The following is a 19,816-nucleotide window of genomic DNA, read 5'->3' as shown; positions in this document are numbered from 1 at the left end:
TTTTTTTTTTTTTTTTATGACGTCCCCGCGCGGGGTGGGGCCCGGGGCGGGGAATTGGGGAGCCGGGCCGGGGGCGGGTCGGGGCGGGGTCCTCCGGCCCGGGCGGGGCGGAGGCAGGCGGACTCCCTTCTCGGGTGGTTCTGGGCGAGCGGAAAGGGAGGCCCCGCCGGCCGTGGGGAGGCGGGAGGGCGGAGTGAGAGCCCGGGCCCCCGACTGGCGGTGCCTCAGTTTCCCGTCCCGCGAGCAGAGAGTGGGGCCGAGCGCGGGGCGGGATGCGGAGGACCCGCGAGTTTAGTGGGACCCGAGGCTGAGGCGAGGAGGAACCGCGCTGCTCGCGTCGGTCGGACGAGCTGGACTCGCGAGCGGCGGCACCGACTCCCCGGAGAGGCTGGGCAGAGGAGTGGACCCCGCTTTCGGCACCCGCTCCGGCCGATCCCCCAGACCGATTACCCCCCGCGGACGAGCCCCGGGCCTGGCTGTGCCCTCACCTCCCCAGCTCTCCTTTCGTCCCGACGGCGCCTGGGCTCGGCCCGGGCTGGTCCTGGACACAGCCCGGGCTGGTCCTGGACACACGCGCCCCCGCCGGGGCACTTGGCGTGAGAGTGGAGCCTGGCTCCCCGGCCTCCGGCCTCCACATCCTCGGGGTGACAGCTCCCCGGCGGTGGGCGTGGCGCCGTGGCCGTGCGCAGGGCCGCCCACAGCTGCAGGGGTTGTGCCCGGACCCCTGGCCCCTGGCCGTGGCCCTTGTGAGGACAGGCAGGTAAACCTGCTTGAGGCAAAGAAAGCAAAATTCCAACGTGGGGACAGGGACGGAGGACTCTGAGGAGGATCCCTGAGCCGAGCTGCCTCAGGGCTGGGGCCTTGACTGGCTCACCTCTGCCCTGCACCCTGGGGGACCTGGAGCAGGCCCCTTGTAGGTGGAAAGGTCGCTGTGCCCTTTGTAAGGGTTCCAGGTGTTCTCACCGTCATTCTCTGTCATGCTCTGTGGCAGCTTGTTAGTAGATAGTACTTAGACTAACCGTGGTTGTCCCAGACAGGTTTCCCAGGATCTCCCTATGTCAGCCCCGCATCCCCACAAAGCATGGGGTGGGGGGCTGGTTCTGGAAAGGAAAAGGGAGGTGCTCCGGCAGGTGCCCCATGGGGCCTCAGCCCCCAGGAAAGTTTGCTCCTTGGGCTCTGAAATGTTCTGGGGTGCTGGTCATCTGGGGTTTCTGCCTGTCGTCTGTCCACAGCATCTCGATTTTCTCTTGGGGGCGTCCCATTCTTAGTCTGTAAGGTTCAGATTGGACGGCCCTCCGAACCTGGCTGTAGGGAGGGTCACCCAGTCCCCAGAGCACTCCGGGTCCCTTGCTGCAGTGGGTTGGATTAGGAATAGCACGTGGCTTATCTAGTAAAATGTGACTCCGGGACTTTTTCAGAGAACACCGGGCCCCAGTGGCTGAGCTGGGAGGGTCTGGGCCTGGAGAAATGGGACCATCTCACCACCACAAGCCTTGTCAACCCGCTTGGCACTCAGGAACCTGAGTCCCTGGACGAGAAAGTGCCATAACCCTGTGTGTGCTCCCGGCTCCAGCTTGGCTGGCCTTCCCTGAAAGCCCCCAAAATGCAGACTGATAAATTTCTTCTGTTCCTACTCAGCCGGTCTGACTTGGGCCTTCCCTTACGTGTCGCAGAAGAGCCTGCATTCAGATTGAAGTTCTGCGGCCACCTTGGAGATGGTCCTCAGATGCTAAGCCGAGTCCCAGTTTCTCTGTTCGACAAGTTACATGAGATGACGTCTGAAACGCTTTCCTCGTGGCTCCTCAAGAGGTTATGGACAGGCACACGAGAGCGTTTGGCTGCCATTCTGCCCACTGAGAAGGAAGACCTGATCTCAGGAGGCGGGGGGGTGGGGGGTGTGCAGGGGTGAAGCAGAAGGATGCTCGGGGAATGCGGCCTCAAGGGCGGGGACCTGGAGTCCAGAGACAAAGGCTTCGGGGCTGGTGTGCTCTGCATGCACCAGAACTGGCTTCAAGGCCAGCTCCGCCCCCTGGCTGCGCCCTTGGGGCTGGGTTCTGGTAGAAAATAATGCCCGCTTGGCGGCCCACGTCCTAATCCCAGCCTGTGATTATGTTACTTTCCAGGACAAAAGGGACTTTGCAGATAAGATTAAGAATCTTGAGATGGTGTGGTGGTTGGGCGTCTGCCTTCGACTCAGGTCTTGATCCCAGAGTCCTGGGGTGGAGCGCCCTGTCGGGCTCCCTGCTTGGCGGGAAGCCTGCTTCTCCCTCTCACTCCCCCTGCCTGTGTTCCCTCCCCTGCTCACTCTTTCTCTGTCAGATAAGTAAGATCTTAAAAAAAAAAAAAAAACTGAGATGGGAAGGGGTGCCCGGCTGGCAGTCAGTAGAGCGTGTAACGCTTTTTATTTATATTTTAAGATTTGATTAGTTTCAGAGAGCAAGAGAGGAGAGAGTGGCAGATGGAGAGGGCAAGGGACTGAGCAGGACCCTGGGATCATGACCTGAGCTGAAGGCAGATGATAAACCGACTGAGTCACCCAGGTGCCCTGAGCGTGTGACTCTTGATCTCAGGGTCCTGAGTTCAGGCCCCACATTGGATGTAGAGCTAACATTAAAAAAAAAAAAATCTTGATATGGGTTGTCTTGGGTCATACTGGTGGGCCCACTACTGAGAGGGTCAGAGTCCAAGGGATGGACCAAGCCTTTGAGGCTGGTGGTGAGGATGGGGGAGGGGGCTGTGGGCGGGGGATGTGTGGCCTCTGGGAGCAGGGTGGGAGGCAGGAGCCAGGGCCCCCGGGGCCGGGGTTTTAGGGTCTCTGAGCCCAGAACTGCCAGAGGGTCCGTGTGTGGTGGTTTGTTATGACAGCCACGGGAACTGAACACACTTACGTCTGAGTTTCACGGTCGTCCGCTGGAAAATTGATGGGTGATTCGTGAGCTTCCGTGCAGAAATCTAGGTGCTGGGGTGCAGCGGTGGTGAAAACCAGCAAAGCCCTCAGCCTGGGGAGCTGGGGGGAGAGTCATAAACAGGCTGGAAATTCGGTAGCAACAGTAGCTGTGAAGCGGGTGAGCGTTAGCGGGGGTGGGGGGCAGGGGGAGCACCATTCTGGAGAGGGGCCCATGGGGAAGGGGTCCCTCAGGAGGTGGCGTTGAGCAGAGACCAGAGTGGAGTGAGGAAGCGAGCCCACAGGACGGGAGGAACAGTGTGACAGAGAGTGAACCGCACGTACAACAGCCCTGCGGTGGGGACAAGTGGCTGGAGGCCCGGGTGCCTGGGGCCGATGAAGGGACACAGGCCAGAAAAGAAGCTGGAGAGTCCCCCGGGTCCGCTTTCTTCCGTGCTGGCTTCCTTCACGGGACTTGTGGGGGCAGAATTCAGATCCAGGTGCTCCCAGCTCAGCCACCGTAGAAACAAAGCCCAGGGCCGAGCACAGGGTTCCTGGAGCACTTGGATGGGCTGGTGGGCTGGGCAGGGGGGCCGTACCAGTGTGCAGGAGGAGAGGGTGGGATGGAGCTGGAAGGGGGCCGAAGAGGGCCAGGTGACGGGGCAGGAGGAGGACTGGCCAGCCCCGGACCTCAGTGGCCCAGGAGCTTCTATGGATACCACAAGCCCCAGGGGAGCCCCAGGTTCGGGAGGGTGACTGGAGGGTCTGTCCTGGGTACGGCAGGCCTGGGATGTCCTTGGGACGTTCCCAGAAGACAGCCGGCTGGCGGTTTGCTCTCGAGGGCTGGGCAAGGGACCCAAGCTACGGATTTGAGGACCCATGGGGTCCAGGCGGTCACTGAAGCCGTGGGCTGGTGAGGTGCTAAGAGGGGAGGAGGACCCGGGGAAGCACTGTGGGGTGGGGCGGGTGCACCTGGAGAGCAGGGTGGGGAGCTGCGGGAAGGGGGAGGTTCGTAGGGTTCCATGGCCCACACTGCTGTGAAGTCCAGGGAAGGGGTTCATGTCAGCTTCCCAGGACTCTGTCGGCTGGCAGAGCTCCAGCCAGGATCATGACACACGGGACTTCTGGACCCCAGATCAAGCAGCCAGGAGACCCGGCGAAGACGTGGGGGCAGTGGTCCTGGCTCCGTCTGATCCGGGGGGGCCCTGGAGCCTGAGCCTCCACCAAAGACATCTGAGACAAGGGGGCTGGCTCCGGTATGTCCTGGTCCTCACTCGTGGGCAACTCCTGCCCCACAAGGATGGGGGGAGCCTCCCGGGCTATGCAGCTCCCCTGCGCAGGGGAGACGCCCGCCACACGTTGCCCACCCTGGCTTCTGATGACTAGGAGGGAGTGGCCACCTCCGGGGGCCACGGAGCTGACTGGAGGTGGCCTTGGCCCCTGAGTCTCCTGGGAGTTGCCTGCCCCCCCCATCCCTGTCTTGGCTTCTGGGACAAGTGTGCACGTGACACAGGTGGTCTGCCTGTCTGCAGGCCTGACGCTTGCTTCCTGCTGCTGCCCAGCCCCGTGGCAGCCACAGTACAGACACGTTGGGTGCACCTCCCTTGTGGGGCCATGGCAGAGCAGAACGGTGACGGCCCTGATGCGCTGAGCTGGCGCTTTTCATGAGTTCCAGGAGCCTATCTCTGCATGACAGACGACCGACAGCTTTGCGGCTGGAAAGTTACTTGTCCAGTCCCTGAGTCTGCAGAGCAGCCCCCGCCCGTGTCCCGATCTTCCTCGCAACATGGCTCCCGGGTGCGTGGGTGAGCCCGGCTGGTGGTGGCATGTGCCACCTTCTGTGACCTAGCCGTGGAAATTCGGTAATGTCACGAGAGCCACCCCAGGCCAAGGAAAGGGAATGCAGATTCCATGTCTTGACTCCCCTTCCGAGGGGGAGTGGGGGAAGTTTTGCCAGAGCGTGTGGGAACAGGAGCCCTGCTGGGGTTGTTTTTGGAAAACAGCAGCCACGGCTCCCCGGCTCCCCGATGGCCTGGCCTGTGCCGGGGGTGGTAGGTACTGGGAAATGGAGAGGAGGTCCTTGCCAGCAGCGGCTTGTAAAGGGTGTAAACTCTGTTCCCATGGGGCTTCCCTCACTCAGTCCTGGGCCCCACTTGCTGGAGCTGGAGGCTGAGCCGCGCCAGTGAAGTCACCAGCCGGCGATCATTCTGGGCTGGACATCTGCTCCCGGCCTCCCTCCTCCTGCTCTGGGCCGGACGCCTTGTGGAAGAAACCATCGACTTGGATGGGAGGAGGGATATCCTGCGGGTGTTGGGACGAAGTTCGCGGGCGCGTGTGGATTCTGGGTGGGCCGACGGCCGGTGGTGGTCCTGTGGCCTGTGGGTTCTGGGGGGGCCCTTTGCTGGCGGGGTGACCCTTCACCTCTCCAGGCCTTGCTTTCCCCGCCCCACCCGCCCAACTCGGGTAGTCCTTTAGCTTCCTCAGAGGGCACGTAAGACCTCGCAGCGCTCGCACGTTGGCCATTTCCACCATCACGGCCACAACGACCTGCCCAGCTGACCTCTTCCTTTGACAGCTGGGGACCCTGAAGCCCAGGCTGCAAGCAATTGGCTGGGGCACTTGTGGAGAGCAGGGCCTCCTGGGCTCCAGGGGTGTGGGTCCTGGGCACCCGGTTGCCCTCTACTTCCGTAAAGCGGAGTCCAGGGGCGCCCCGGCGTTTCCAGGTGGTGGCCTTGCCCCCAGGCAGCACTGGACGTGCTGGACGGAGAAGCATTTCAGCAGACACGGGCATGGGTAGGGGAGCACACACACACTCCAGTCAGCCTAGAGAACAGACTTTATTACTGTTGATGAGAGGGGACCTTGTGGGACTGCGGGGAGGGGGTGCCCACTTCCTGGGACCCTCGGCCTCCCCTCTGAAGGGGCACGAGTCCAGGCTGGAAGGTGGGGTGGGAGGACTCCCTGCACCCCCGCACGCAGGGACCTTCCGGTCCTGGTCCCAGACCTGGGTTCCGCCCAGGAGCAGGTCCTCGCACAGCCCCCAGCTGTGCAGGTGGAGGAGGGGCAGGTAAGGTGTGCGTGGCTCAGGCCACCGGCTTGACCTTGGCAATGAAGAGGGCAGCAGCCTTCTCCAGGAACTCCTCCCGGGTCATCGGGGAGCTGGGCCGCCGGGCCCCCAGCGCACGGTCCATGGCCAGTGCCAGGCTGTCGGGGCCGAGGCGTGAGCCAGCCTCCAGGTAGCGGGAGGGTGCGGCGGCTGTGTCGCTGGCCTGCAGGGCCCCCTCCAGGGTGTCCAGCACGGCCTGGCCCACGCGCCGGTCAGCCACAGCCAGGGTTGGGTCCTCCAGCAGCTGGTAGAGGGCGCCGGCCCGCGCCACGAACTCCAGCAGCACGAAGCAGGTGAGCGTGCCGGCGCGGAAGACGTCCAGCGGCACGGCCTCGTGGTCCCGGCACTGGATCTTGTGCAGCAGGGGCGCCACCACCTCCTCGGGGGCCTCCCCGTCCCGACAGATGCGTTTGAGCAGCTCACTGTAGGTGCGCCCGTCCAGCCCCGGCTTCTTCTTGCGCCCGCTGGCGCTCAGGCACTCGTAGGCTACGCTGACGTTGTTGTTGAAGGCCGTCCTGTAGGAGGACAGGAGCGCTGGGCCAGGTGGGCAGAGCCCAGGACCGCCCACGGCCCCCTCCCCCGCCCACCAGCCCCAACTGCCCGTCCCCTCCTGTCTTCCTCCAGCAAACCAGGCCTGGTCCAGCCCCAGGACCTTTGCAAAGGCGAAGTCCTTTGGCTGGTGTGCCCTTCCCCCACGTCTCCTCATGGCTCATCCAGCTGCTCCGACTCTATGCTCAAGTGTCTCCTTTCCAGGGCCCCCCACCCCCTCTTTATCTTCAGGGCAGTTACCACCATCTGACTTAATGTAAGACGTCCTCGTGATGAAGTTCCACGTCTTTCGGAATGTCAGCCCACGAGCCCACGTCAGGGAGTTTCTGTGCAGCTCCCAGTGCCCCGCACACGGTGTGGCACGCAGCAGGTCCTCTGTACATACCTGCGGAGTTGGCCAATGGGACTGCCCTCCGACAAGGCCACTTACACTTCCGAGGGGGGCTACCCCTGGCCTTTAAATGTACGTTACTTCATGCTCCCACAGTCCCACAGCCCGGGAGTCAGCAAGCTACACGCGTGGGTCGTATCTGGCCCATTGCGCATTTTGTAGATAAAGTTTTATCGGCACGTGGCCTCATCCAGCCACTGACATGCCGCCTGTGGTTGCTTTCTTGCTGCAAAGGCAGAGCTGAATGGCTGCAACAGGGACCGACTCACGAAACCGAAAGTACGACTGTTCTTGTCTGGGAAAGTCTGCCCGCTGCCATCGGCTGTGAGGCGGGCACGGCTCTGCCCCACGGCGCGCCTGAGGCCCCAGGACATGGCTGTGCTGTGCTGTGAGCCTCACGAGCAGATGCAGGGAGCACGGATGTTAAGCGTGGGCTGCACAATGAGCCTGGGGGGCTGGTCGGCCCCAGGTCTCACTCCCTCACTGGACTGGTGGCCCTTCAGCATTTCTACCATGACCCCTAGGGAGAGAAGGCACGCCGTGGTTCTGTCCACCTCCTGCGGGACCCAGGAATCCTGCCTCATCTTCCTGTGGGCCGGCAAGCCGGGAGCCCGGTCTGCGCTGGGCTGCCCCGTGTGAGGCTGCTGGGTGCGCGTGCTGCCCCGTGAGCTCTGCGCATCGGCGGAGGCAACCGCCACCCAGAGGTCCGAGAACTGGAGCCTGGGGAGCCCCCCTCCCAGCTGGCGCTGCACCCTCGGCCCGTCTAGCTATAAACTCTTCTCTTCTCGTCGTTGGGCCCTCATGATGTGCTGGGACTTGTGGTCCCTGAGACCAGTGCCGTGAAGTGTGAAGGATGCCAGATGCCGCCTCACGCTCCCGTGACCTTCGTCACTGCCACCGCATTAGCAGGCTGAGGCCTCGAACCGAGGTTAAAGCCCCTCCCCAGGGAGGGTGGGAGGTCTGCTGTGAACAAGCGTGGCGGTCACTAGGGCCTCTGTCCGCTGCCCATCCCTGCCTAACAAGCCACCCACAGCCCGGCAGCCTCAGATGGCGGCAGACGGCAACAGTGTGCCAGGCGGTGTGGGTCCGGAACTTGGCCGCGGCTCAGGGTCTGCCCGCCCTCTGAAGGTGCACACGCCTGGGCCTCGGTCCGAGCCCTGGGCGCGATGGCCAAGTCCCAGGACAGGAGACAGAGACCACGGCCTACCACACTGCCCTGCCCGATGGGGGTGCAGGCTGCCCCGGCTGGTGTGGGTGGGGAGGGCCCAGTGGCCTCCTGAAGACCGACCACCCCTCGAGGGGAGGACGGGCCACAGGACTTGACTCTGCCGAGAGGTGGGCATGGGAGCCACACGCGGTCCACTTCCAAGGCAAGTTCTGAGCGGTCCGCCGCCCCTGGCCATGCTAGGGCACACTCCCGGCACGTGCATGAGCGCACCCCTGCGGCCTCCGGCTCCGGGTGTGGGCAGCAGTCCTTTGTTTCGGGGCCACTGAAGTCCCAGAGCTGTGGCTGCCACGTGACGCAGCTTGTCCCCATGGGACCACGGTCCACGATTCATCTGACTCTGGGCCGTGATGCCTCCTCTCCAGCAGCCTGGCCAGCCCCCCACGGGGGCAAATTCCCTCCTCCCTAGAGGCTGAGGCCGACAGCAAGACCCGGGCGCTGTCTGGCTCCCGTGTTCATTGAGCGCCCTCTGGGAGCACAGCTCTGTCCCCGGCTCCCACCTGGCCCCACCCTTGGGTTCTGGTCACTCGAGAGCGAGGATCCCCATTCCTGCCTCTCAGGGTTCTCAAGGGCCAAGTACCTAGCACATGGCCTGGCACGCGGAGGGGTCCCTGCATCCTCGGCGTTAGCTGCCACCAGGGCGGGCCTCAGTGGGCTGCCCACGACAGTCCCGGCCGCAGGGGACGGGCAGACACGCAGAGTGGTAATCACAGCTCCACGAGGTGGGAGCTGGAGGGCAAGACGCTGAGGAAGGTGACTCCCGACCGCTGGCCCGTGTCCGCATTCCCCCGGGGACTCCCACACCGCTCCCGGCGGCCGCCAGGGGGCACCCGCTCTGTCTGCCGGGTCGTGGTGCTCTGGGACTTGGCTTCCGTTTGTGATGCGGGGACGGGGCTGGCACCGAGGGCTCTGCCATTTCAGCCCCCACCCAGAGCACTAGAGTGTGAACATTTGCTTACATAATACCTGTGTGAGTGTGCACAGAACACTTCCGGGATGAGACATGGAAACCCTTCCCTTTACACCAGGGGCCCTCCATGGGGCTGTCCCCGGGTGACTCCCGGTGAGGTCTGGGCGCACTTCTGGGTGTCATCCCTGGGAAGGTGGAGGCCAGGGAGGTCGCTCAGCACCCCGCGGTGGCCGGGAGGAACCTGGACTCCGTGGTGCCCTTGGAGGGAGGTTTTCCCAGGTCCCGGAGGGCCTGCGGAGGAAGGCACCCAGGCAACGGGGAGGCTCAGGGGCCTCGGGGCTGGGGGGGCCCACACTGTCCAGATTGCACGCTGGCTCTGCCCCCTGGTGGCCATGCGGCCCTCAGCAAGTCTCACAAACATGGTTTTTCTGTCCTTGGGGCTTGAGGCTGGCAGGGGGTGGCCCACTGGACCCTGGGCCACCACCTCCCAGAGACCAACACTTCTGATCCGCACACAGAGGCGAAGGGGGTTTTGGAAGACTTCTCTCTGCATCTTGCATGCGGATGAGATGCTCAAGAACAGCCCTGAGACGGCCCAGTGAGCCACTCCACGTCAGAGGAGCACCTGCTTCCCACATTGGCCAGGCCTGGCTTTTGCTGTTGGCCCCTTTGGCTAGGTCCAGGGGCTCCTGATGGGGCCCCTGTCTGCTGAGCTGGACCCTGGCTCTGTCTCTGGGGATAGGAGGGGAATGCAGGGGCTCAGGCATCACCGCCCCTAGCGCTGCCACTCCCAGGTTCACTCCACCCTCCGCAGCCCCGCAGCTCCAAAGTGCTTCCAGCCTATGGCTCCCAACACCCCTGCAGGGCAGTGAGACCTGTCCCCCCAAGACGCATGTCTCTCTGGAACCTGTGAGGGTGACCTTATTAGGAAACAGGGTCTTTGCGGGTGTCATTTGTCCAGGATGTGGAGATGAGGTAGCCCTAAATCCAAGTGTCCTTAGAAGAGAAAGAAAAAGACAGAGACACAGAGGAGGACACTGGGGTGATGTGGCCACAGGCCAAGAGACACCTGGAGCCCTGGGAGCTGGGAGAGGCAGGAGGGACCTCCCCTAATTTCTACATCCAACAGGGGCTTGAACTTCAAACCCTGAGATCAAGAGTGGCTCCACCCACTCCGTCAGCCAGGCGCCCCACATTTTTGTTGCTTCAAGCCACCCGAGTCTGTGGTCATCTGTTACAGCAGTCACAAGACACGAATACAGCTCTCCTGGCCCTAAGTCCAACAGACACTTGTCAGCCCGCATCTGTGGGCTGCTGGACACAGGACTGCTGCCAGCCCACAAGGTGCCTCTGTGTGAATTAGGAAAAAACTCCACAAAGAACCTTCATAGAGGGGCACCTGGGTGGCTCAGTCATTAGGTGTCTGCCTTTGGCTTGGATCGAGACCTGCATCGGGCTCCCTGATTGACGGGAAGCCTGCTTCTCCCTCACCCACACCCCCTGCCTGTGTTCACTCTCTTGCTGTGTCTCTGTCAAATGAATAAATAAAATCTAAAAAACAAATAAGCATACAAACAAAAAAACCTTCATAGACATATCTTTGTTTGTGACTGTCTATAGGTGAGTGGCTTGTGCGATGAGTGGCTTGTGCAGTGTTTGGCCTGAACAACTGTACATGGTGGCCCGACCACTGATGACTTTTCCCCTTTGGAAGATGTCCCGCGATGACATTCTCTTCTAGTCCCCTCCTTCATATCTGGTTGGCCTGATATGCTTTTTTATGGGTTCTCCAAGGCTGGGGCTCCTCAGGATTGGGTCCTGGGCTTTTCTCAGTTCTCCTGAGGCCTTCACAACCCCTCCTGGCTGACAACCTCCTGTCCCACTTGCAGACCCACCTATCCATCCTCCAGCTGCAAGCTTCTCCCCGCCGCCTGACCTACGAGTCCCCAAGCAACCCTGGAAACTTCCTCCCAAATCAGTGACCTCCCGCCTCAATGGACAGCCCCACAGATGGCCTAGGGCTGTCTCTACATACTTTCTTCCCACCCTTGCCCCTGTAAAACCAGCAACTTGGGACTTCAGAGCACATGGATACTCTGCTCAGATGCCTGCCCTCCATCCCCCTTCCCATACCTGGGATCCCTCCCCAGCTTCCCAGTGCTGTCCTTATGGCCTGTACCTGTGACTCTCTTGGGAGGGCTGCCCAAAAGGTGGGGAGGTGCTGGAAGCAGTGGGGGAGGGCAGAATCCCCTGGTGACCAGGCTGGAACATTCCCTTGCCTGGTTTCCTCTCCTTTCCTGGGTTCTCCCGGGAGCACTCCCTTATAAATTACCCACACATGAATGCTGCCTCAGGTTCTGCTTCTGGGGACCCCTCCCCACCAGCCAGTCCCAGGGCACCCACATCCAGTCACGACCGCACCTGTTCGGCGTTGTTTTGAAAGCTCAACCCATCTGATGTGGACCGTTTGTTCAATACATATTCCTCAATCACCTTTTGTGGGCTCAGAACTGTTGGGGGGGCACGTGTGTGTGGGGGAGGCGCCACCGCCCCCCCCCCCATGCTTCAGCCCCGGGAAGGCCGAGGAGCCTGTGGGTCCCACAGTGCAGCTGCACGGCCTCCAGGCCAGGGCACCTGCCCGCCTAGTCCCTGCAGCCCCTTTCCTGTGCGTGAGGCTGGCCTTCTTCTGGACAGCCCGCCTGCCCGCTGGGGGCTGCCTCCGGGGGTACGGGCCTCGGATGAATGAGCTGTTCTCAGCGTCCACGGTCCAGCCCTGTAACACCCACTTTCCGGCTTAATGGATGAGCATGCAGCGATGCCAGCAACGAGGCATTTAGGAAAACCTAGTTTGGACGGAGCCGGCTCGGAGGACTAGCTCTGTGGCTCTGGGTCCTCTCTGGGCTCCGTGATTTTCTAACAGTGGGGCGGGCTGGAGGGGAAACGGCACCTGCAGAAAAGCACCCCCAAAGCCGGAGCGCCCGCCGTCGGGGTCCACCCGGCGCTAGGAGGACTACCGGGCCCAGCACGTCCGCAGGCAGCACGCCGGGGCTCGCGTCCGCCTCGGCCCCCCGCCCCCGCCCCCGCCCGGGCCCGCCCCGCCCCGCCCCGCCCCGCACCTCTGGGAATGGTGAGCCAGGCGAAGATGCCACAGCGCGCGGCCCAGGCGCTGCTGCTGCAGCAGGAGCTGGCCCGGGGGCTCCCCGGCGCCGCCGTTCGCAGGCGAGCGCAGGCCCATGTTCTCGAAGTAGTGCGCCAGGAAGGCGATCGGCTCCTCGGGCCGCGCCTCCAGCACCTTCAGCAGGGCCGCGCGCAGCATCTCCGTCACGCCGACCTGCCGCAGGAAGTCCTCCTCACTCTCGGCCGTTGCTACTGTGCGGGACACGGCCGGCCGGCCGCTGTCGGTGAAACCGGCCACCGGAGCCACTGCCGGCCGCCGCTTCTCCACCGCCGCCATCTTCGGTAAGGGCCGCGGGACCGGAAGCGCCGCCGTATTCCACAGTGCGCGGGCGCCTCGGGGCGGCCATCTTGGCTATTGGCAGAAGGCGCCCGGATCCCACCGGGAGACTCTGGCAAATGAGTGGAACAGGCCACTTACCACCCCGCACTAGGTTCTAATTGGCATCATTTCTCCGGGTTGCTCTTTGCGTGTGCCGGTTAGCTGTCCAGGCTCAAGCCCGGAACCTGAGTTTTGCCAGACTCCAAGATGGCTCTTCAGGAAGGGCATGGTGTTTGGCCTGAAGCCGTATTGCCCGCCATCTTGATAGCGGGCGAGTCCCTCATTAGCATGCTCCCCTAGCCACCAGTCTCCTTGGAGATCTGGGAAGCCCCGCCGAGCGTGCGCGGGGACTGTTCGAGTCCCCGACGGACGCCGACCCCGCTCCGCTTTCCGATTTTCCTCTGGCCTTTGTGCACCGTCAGGCTTTCAGCCCGGTCCGACCTGCCTCTGAGTTTACGGCTCACCCCGGTGGGGGGAGGTCTCCTCTCCCCGCCCGGCGCCCGCCAGGCTGAGCTAGGGGGTTGGCTCGCCGAATGGGTGGACCGCCCGAGGTCCCCCGTCCCCGTCCCGTGCTGTTACCTCTCCTCCGCACCCGAGGGGTCTTTCTCGCACCGCAGCCTCTGCCGCTCTGAACCCTCCCGTAGCTCCCCAGTGCCCGCAGGCGGAACCCCAGCATCTGCAGCCTTTCATCTGCTGACGGGACTCCCAGCCCCTCCTCGCCTCTCCCCCACCCGACCGACTCGGCCCCAAGCCACCCCAAGAGAGAGAACATAGCCTTCAGCAAGCGGCTTCGGTGGCTTTTGTCCACGCTGTCCACTTCTCTCCCCCACCCCCCGCCCCACCTTCCCCCACTTCTTTTGAGGACTTCTAGTTATCCCTGAGGTGTTCTCCCATCCGGGAAAGGCACAAGCCTTTGTGTTCTCCCCACCCCAGGCGGAACCTGCACTCCGTTTTTCCCTTTCCTCCAGCCCGGGCCAAGAAGGGGTCCGCATCCTGTCCATCCTCATCTCAGGGGAGTCTCCCAGTGCAGACGGTGAAATCCTTGTAACACCACAGAAACCACTGAGGCAAACCAGATGCTCTTTATTCTCCAGCTCTGGACCACCGGGGGGGGGGGGTCCTCAAGGGTCCCAACCGAGGGGGAACTCAGAGGCTGGCCATCAGGGTTAGGGGGTTATGGTCAGCTCTCCAGACTTAGGTCCAGAACCCTGCAGTCGTCCTCTGGCTGCAACTGTGTGGCAGGAAAGGCAGGCCATTTGAGGAGGGGCGCGGCCAGTCCCCCTCAGCCCAGTCCAGGTGGGGCAGGGGGCCCCAAGCAGCTGGGGGGCTGGGTGGTCACTGGGTAGGTCTGCAGCGTTTCCGCAGCCGGTGGGCGAGGAATGCCAAGAAGAGCAGCCCTAGCACCAAGCTGCCCGTCCACAGGGCTGGGGGTGTTGTCTGGCAGCCTGGAGAAGGAAGGTCAGGAGCCGTGAGCACCTGGTTGCAGGTGTGGGGGAGGAGTTCAGCAGAATCCGCTAGGGGCTGCCCTATTTGCCGAGTTCCCTGAGATTTTAGAGAGGCATTCATGGTTTAGAGCGTCTTTCAGAGTGTACAAAAACTGCTGAGATATCCAGACGACTCCAGAATGGATCTTTTGAAAGGTACATAGGACCTTTTGGTTGGAAGTGACATGGCCGCCCCGCATGCCTGGCTAGTCTCCTGGAATGTCCCCTGCTATCCGTGTAAATTACACACCACATGTTGGCCAATTAGTTTTTTTTTTTTTTTAAGAGAAGAGAATGCAAAATATCTAATTTATACTTCTAAATGTGGCTACTAGAAAATTTGAAATGACCTGAGTGGCTCTATTCTATTCCTATCCTACAAGCTGTTGTGGGGTGTAAAGATCAGGGTTTACAGATCGCTTTGAAACGTAGTCTCTGAAATTTGCAGCCCTCACAGTGCCAAGTGACTCATCTTCCACCGTAAGGGAAGCCCACGGGACAGCTGGGGACACCGAACCTGAGCAGGCCCGTTCCCTGTCTGAGGTCTTGATGCTGGGCTTCCCTCCCTCTGAGGCTCCCCCAGACCCCTCCTGAGCCCCCAGAACTCACAGATCTCCGGGACCAGGTAGAGGCTGGCCATCTGTCCCCCTGGGTCCAGGCGACACCGAAACCAGCCCTCAGCGCAGCAGCCGGCCCAGGGCACGCTCAGCCAAGCCTGGGCCCCAGCCTCCCGCCTCTGGTAGGCTTCCAGACCTCCCGGGGCCTGGGTCCAGCCCACAGCCACACCGGGGCCACAGAGTGCCTGACAAAGTAGCTCCAGACCCCCTGCGGCTGGAGACTGGTGGATCTCTGGGCGGCAGGGCCAGTTGGAGCTGTTCCCTGGTGGAGGTCCAGGACTCCCGGAGCTGCTGTTCCTGGGCGGGGGTCCAGGACTCCTGGAGCTGCTAGTGGAGCTCAGCTCTGGGGTGGCCTCGGGAGAGGTCTTGACAGGGGGCTCCGGGGAGGTCAGGCTGTGCAGGACTGGAAAACAGGGTGATGGGTTTTCTCCTGCCCCAGGCTCTCTCTTCTGTTCGTCTCTCCATTTAGACCACAGGGTTGGACCAGAAACGCTGAAGCCCCACCCTGGGCCACTTGGACAAATTGAAGGGTATCCCAGTGGGGAGGAGCGGGGTCAGGGTCTGCCTTGGTCCCCTCCCCACTCTGAGTGAGTTTCTGAACGTCTGCGTTTCAGTTTCCTCAACTGTAGAGAGGGTGAGAGCCACCCATCCTGGGAGCTGCCACGGAGACTGATCGGAGTGCAGGGTTGGTGAGTACTGGGCTTTACAAACTACAGGACTGGGAGGTGGGGGGAGGGAAAGTGTTCCCTGGCAAATGGAAGGCGTGCTCTGTTCCTTGTGGTACAGATGGGGAGACTGAGGATCTGGGAGGGGATTTGTACACCCTACCATGAAACGTCTTTCAAATCCAGAGACCTCTCTGCGTGCTCCCACCGCACCCTCCCTGCCCCCCCTTCCAGTCCACTGGGAGCTCTCTTGCTCCATCCCCACACCTGATGGCCCCAAGGACATTAACATGAGTTTCATGGAGAAGGAATCTGTGCTTTTTTAGTAAGAGGATGCCGGGGACTTCATGATGTGAACAACACTTGTTCTATTTTAGATATTTGTTAAATTAATAATGTCTGACATGAACCGAGCACCTACTGGGTCTTCAGCCCCAAGTTAAATGTTTTCACTTGTTCATTCATTCAGCAAGAGGTTATTGTGCACCTGCTATGAGCTGGGCACTGTGGTCTCATCCATCCATCCATCCATCCATCCATCCACCCATTCCCAGTGGAGGGTGGAACATATGCAAAGGTCCTGGGGCAGGACCAAGCCTAGCCTCTTGGAGGAGCAGCTGGGAGACTCATGTGGCTGGAGCAGAGTGGGGGGGGAGAGGGAGAAGGTGAGGGCAGGTGGTTCAGGGCCCTGTGGACATAGGAAGATTTACCCAGAGGGAGTTAGGAGCTCTGGAGGACTGTGAGCAGAGCAGGACAGGATCTCGGGGGGTCTGGCACAGGGAAGGTGCTCAGTTAATCTGTTGAACAGCTGAATAAACTCATGAGTAATATCATACTGGAGGCATTTGGGGCTACCCCCTACTGTAGATATTGTGACCCGTCTAGATGGGGACACGGTGGGGGGGGGCGGAGCCAGGATTCCAGAAGAGCTCCTGGGCACCACTCACCAAGGCTCATAGGAGCTGGGTGGGGGGACTTCACCTCCTTCCTGGGGCACTGTGTGTAGGCTAGCCAGAACCCCAAAGACTCACCTGGAATGGCCCGCTGGTGGCTCAGCCTCAGGCCAGGCAGGTTCATGGTTGCCCGGCAGTGGAGGGTGAGTGAGGGGGGGGTCTCCAGCGGGGGCAGCAGCCAGCGCTGTGTTACTCGGAGCAGCTGGTCCTCGCCCTGCGGGGGCTCCTCCTCCACATCCCAGTCCAGGGCCTGCACCCCCTCCAGTTCCTGGTCCCCCAGGAGCAGGGATAGGGAGAGGGCCTCAGGGTTGGCAGGTGTGACGTTATGGGCGGTGCAGGCCACCTCTTGGTCCCGCCTGGCCACCAGGGCTACTGGGGAGACAGTCAGCTGGTCTGGGAATGCTGTGGACAGAGGGTGTGGGGGGGGCGAGCCCACAGGGTCAGTCCTGGGCCCTGAGGAGGGGGCTTGGGGTGCGGCCAAGAGGTGAGTGGGGACTGCTGGTGCATGGGTTCCCAGAAGACCCAGTGGCCACAGCTTGTGTATCTAGAATGTCAAGTATGGAGGACGGGTCCAACGCAGAAAGAGTGGGGGTCAGGTAGGGGGAGGGGGGTTGAGAGGAGGGAGTGGGTTGCCGGGCAACTCAGCTGGAGCTGATGCAGTCTTTGTGGGGGGGCGGGTGGGCAATCTGGGAAGACTCCCAGGAAAAGGTGGTATTGTTTTGGAGGTAAAACAGGGCTGCTGGGCGGCGGGAATGTGCCCAGGCGGCAGGGAGGGGACGAAGCTCACCGAACACCAGGAGCTTCACGGTCCGCAGCAAGGTGTCGGTCCCGCAGGAGCCCACGCACACTCGGGTGCCGGCCTCGGACAGGGAGGCGTTGTGCACCGAGAGGACGCTGCTGCGCGCGTCCGACCGCACGGTGCCCAGACTGGTGTCCAGGCCCCGCCACTGCACCATGGGGTTCCTGGGGTCGGCGCAGGCCAGCCGGCAGGTGAGCTGCTGCGACCCGCCCAAGGACACTGCCACCACGGAATCTGGAGGCTCCATCTCCAAGGACCCACCTGCGGGCCGACGGCGCTCTCAGCCCCGCCCCCGCCCCCAGCCCCAGCATCCCCAGCCCGAGCACCCCCCCAGCCCCCCGCCCCCGGCCGGGCCTCCTCCGAGACCCCCCCCACCGTAGGGTCCTCCGCCCCTTCCCCAGACTGCGCACGGCCCCGCTGCGAGCCTTCCCTCGGCCCGAGCCCCCTCCCCTGCTCACCCTGGGCTCGCTGGAGGAGCCCCAGGAAGACGGGAAACAGGAGGGCGAGACCCTGCTCCATGCTCGTCCGGGTTCTGTCCTCCGCCCGCCGGGGACGCGCCTTAAATAGTGGTGCCCCGGCTGCTTCCCGCCGCCCTGTCCTCCGGCTGCTCCCCGGGGCTTTCCCGGGGGCGTTTTCCGCCCTGACGCCCGACCCTGGAGGCGACAGAGAGGCAGGGGCTGGGGGCCAGGGCTGGCAGGGACCCCGCGGCCAGGGTCAGGACAGACGGGGCGGGAAGGTGAGCGGACTCCGCTCCGAGAGACCGGAGGGTTGGAAGATGGGGACTGGAAAGGGTGGCGGTCCGAGCCAACCGGACCGAAATCGGAGCCAGGCCGCCTCGACAGCCCTGCGGTCTCAGCCTCCACGGCCCAGCGGCGGAGCGGGGTGGGGGGGGATGGGGGGGTGGTGGTGACCAGAGCCTTCGTCCCGCGCGGAAGTGCGGAGGCGGTGGGGGCGGGGCAGGTTCTCCTGGGGTGGGGCCTCCTGCGGGTGAGGGGGTGTGTGTGGGGTCACTGGGTGTGGGGGGCTTGTGGGGGAGAGGGTCCTCTAAGGGGCGGGGTTTCCTGGGAGTGAGGGTCTCTGGGGTGTGGTGTCACCTGGGGGTGGGGTGCTTGTGGGGAAAAGGGGCTTGTGTCCTCTTCGGGTGGGGTCTCCTGCGGGGGAGGGTCTCTGGGGTGGTCACTGGGGGTGGGTCTTGTGGGGGAGAGGGTCCTCTGAGGGGTGGGGTTTCCTGCGGGGGAGGGTCTGGGGGGGTGGGGGGAGAGGGGAGAGGGTCCTCTGGGAGTGGGGTTTCCTGGGAGTGGAACCTCCTGGAAGAGTGGTCCTTGGAGGGTGAGGATCTTGTGGGGGTGGTGGGGGTCTTCTGGGGGTGAAGGAGCTGAGACCCGTCACCACCTACCTCTGAGCTTTTCTCCCCTCAGTGAAACAGCTAGGTCGTGGGACTGGGAGCCCAGGGTGGGGCACTGCCTCGCTCTGCTCCACATCGGGGCTGAGGGCCGCAGGGGAAGCCTGGGAAGGGGCTCTGGCTGGGCTGCCCACTCCCAGCGGTCACCAGTGAGTCCTGAGAAATCTGTCCACCTTTTTCTCCTTGCCCCTCCGCTGGTCCCATTTCTCGGACCTTCGTGGCCGCGTACCACCCAGCACCCAGAGTGGTTTCAGCGACACCCCGGAGCGAAATCTCACGGGGGCTGGAGCCTCGCGGGACCCGGAAGCCTCGGGGCCTCGGGGTGGCTGTGCCTCCCCCTGTTCCGTCTCTGCCCAGATGTTGCCTCCTCAGAGCCTTTGCCAACCAGCTTCACTCCCCCCGACCCCGATTTTACTTTCTCCCACTGCATTTTCCTTGTAGCCCTTAACGAAGTCATGCGGCTGAAACCACATTTCCCATGTCCCGGAGCTGGGTCTCGCGTGCTGTGCGGCCCGCCCCACGACCCCAGGCCCCACACACAGCAGGCATGCAGAAAGAAGAGAATGGAGGGTTTGCTCTAGGTTGACCTCAGGGTGTGGTTTGTGCCTCATTTCCCTGGCTTGGGAATGAGGGAAGGGGCAGCCAGACAAGAGTTGAACCCCATCAGCTCTGTGCCTGGGTCTTCTCAGTGTCTTGATTGTCAGAGGCAGAAACTGAGGCAGAAGAGGAGGGACTGGAGCAGAGGGGGAAACCGAGGCCTCGGGGAGGCGAGGGTCCACATGCACGAACTCAGCCCTATTCTCCTTGGTCCCATCCCCCCCTCCAGGCTTGTGCCGGGAAGGGCAGCACAGGAAGGTGGACTGCTAGGTGAGGCCCTCCCCAGGCCGGAGGTGTGGGCCTTTCTCGGGAAGCTGGGCTCTTAACCCGGGCAGGGGGCAGTGGCCTGGTGAATAGGCCTCTTCCCAGCCCCTGACCCTGCTTCCTGCCTCCCTTCCAGCCAAGGCCCCTTGTGGGGCGGGACCTAGCTCTCCGGGCCTGCCTCGCCCACCCATCACGGTCCTCCACCGTGCTTATTTCAGGCTCCAAATGCCCTGTCCGTGTGGATAACAGACCTTCACGCTCAAGGACACGCACAGCTCTGAGAGCACGTAGGATGACCTGGTGATACAGGTGCCCAGAGCAAGGGGCAGGTGAGCCGGTCAGACCCAGAGGGTTCTGGGCAGCCAGACCCGGGGTGGGGAGGAGGAGCAGAGTGACAGAGGGAGGGAGGATGGCAGAAGAGGGAGCGGGCAGGGGCCTGAGGAGAGGGGCCCAAGACCAGCACTAGCAGGTCCC

The 19,816-nt window shown here is 62.8% G+C and overlaps 2 protein-coding genes across 4 annotated transcripts; both read right to left on the bottom strand.

Annotated features, from left to right (window-relative positions):
* Positions 1 to 5,705: 5,705 nt before the first annotated feature.
* Positions 5,706 to 12,552, bottom strand: TPGS1 (tubulin polyglutamylase complex subunit 1). The gene is made up of 2 exons (XM_032847047.1): positions 12,182 to 12,552; positions 5,706 to 6,505 (listed from the first exon to the last, which is right to left on the bottom strand). The coding sequence occupies exons 1-2, from the start codon at positions 12,517 to 12,519 to the stop codon at positions 5,968 to 5,970; spliced, it is 876 nt and encodes a 291-aa protein (XP_032702938.1). The 5' UTR covers positions 12,520 to 12,552; the 3' UTR covers positions 5,706 to 5,967.
* Positions 12,553 to 13,682: 1,130 nt separating this feature from the next.
* On the bottom strand, positions 13,683 to 17,855 carry MADCAM1 (mucosal vascular addressin cell adhesion molecule 1). 3 transcript variants are annotated; one of them, XM_032847076.1, is made up of 5 exons: positions 17,538 to 17,855; positions 17,068 to 17,340; positions 16,359 to 16,682; positions 14,655 to 15,065; positions 13,683 to 14,006 (listed from the first exon to the last, which is right to left on the bottom strand). In XM_032847076.1, exons 1-5 carry the CDS (start codon positions 17,596 to 17,598, stop codon positions 13,897 to 13,899), a joined length of 1,179 nt encoding a protein of 392 aa, XP_032702967.1. In that variant the 5' UTR covers positions 17,599 to 17,855; the 3' UTR covers positions 13,683 to 13,896. The 3 variants fall into 3 exon arrangements, with proteins under 3 accessions (XP_032702967.1, XP_032702968.1, XP_032702969.1); XM_032847077.1 differs by having other exon boundaries at positions 16,359 to 16,652; XM_032847078.1 differs by having other exon boundaries at positions 16,359 to 16,649.
* Positions 17,856 to 19,816: the final 1,961 nt, after the last annotated feature.

Source organism: Lontra canadensis, unplaced genomic scaffold, assembly GCF_010015895.1.
Source record: "Lontra canadensis isolate GAN:19392208 unplaced genomic scaffold, GSC_riverotter_1.0 scaffold184, whole genome shotgun sequence".
Lineage (NCBI taxonomy): Eukaryota > Metazoa > Chordata > Mammalia > Carnivora > Mustelidae > Lontra > Lontra canadensis.
The sequence above is the reverse complement of the archived record's forward strand: the minus strand, read 5'-3'. Positions and strand labels throughout refer to the sequence as shown.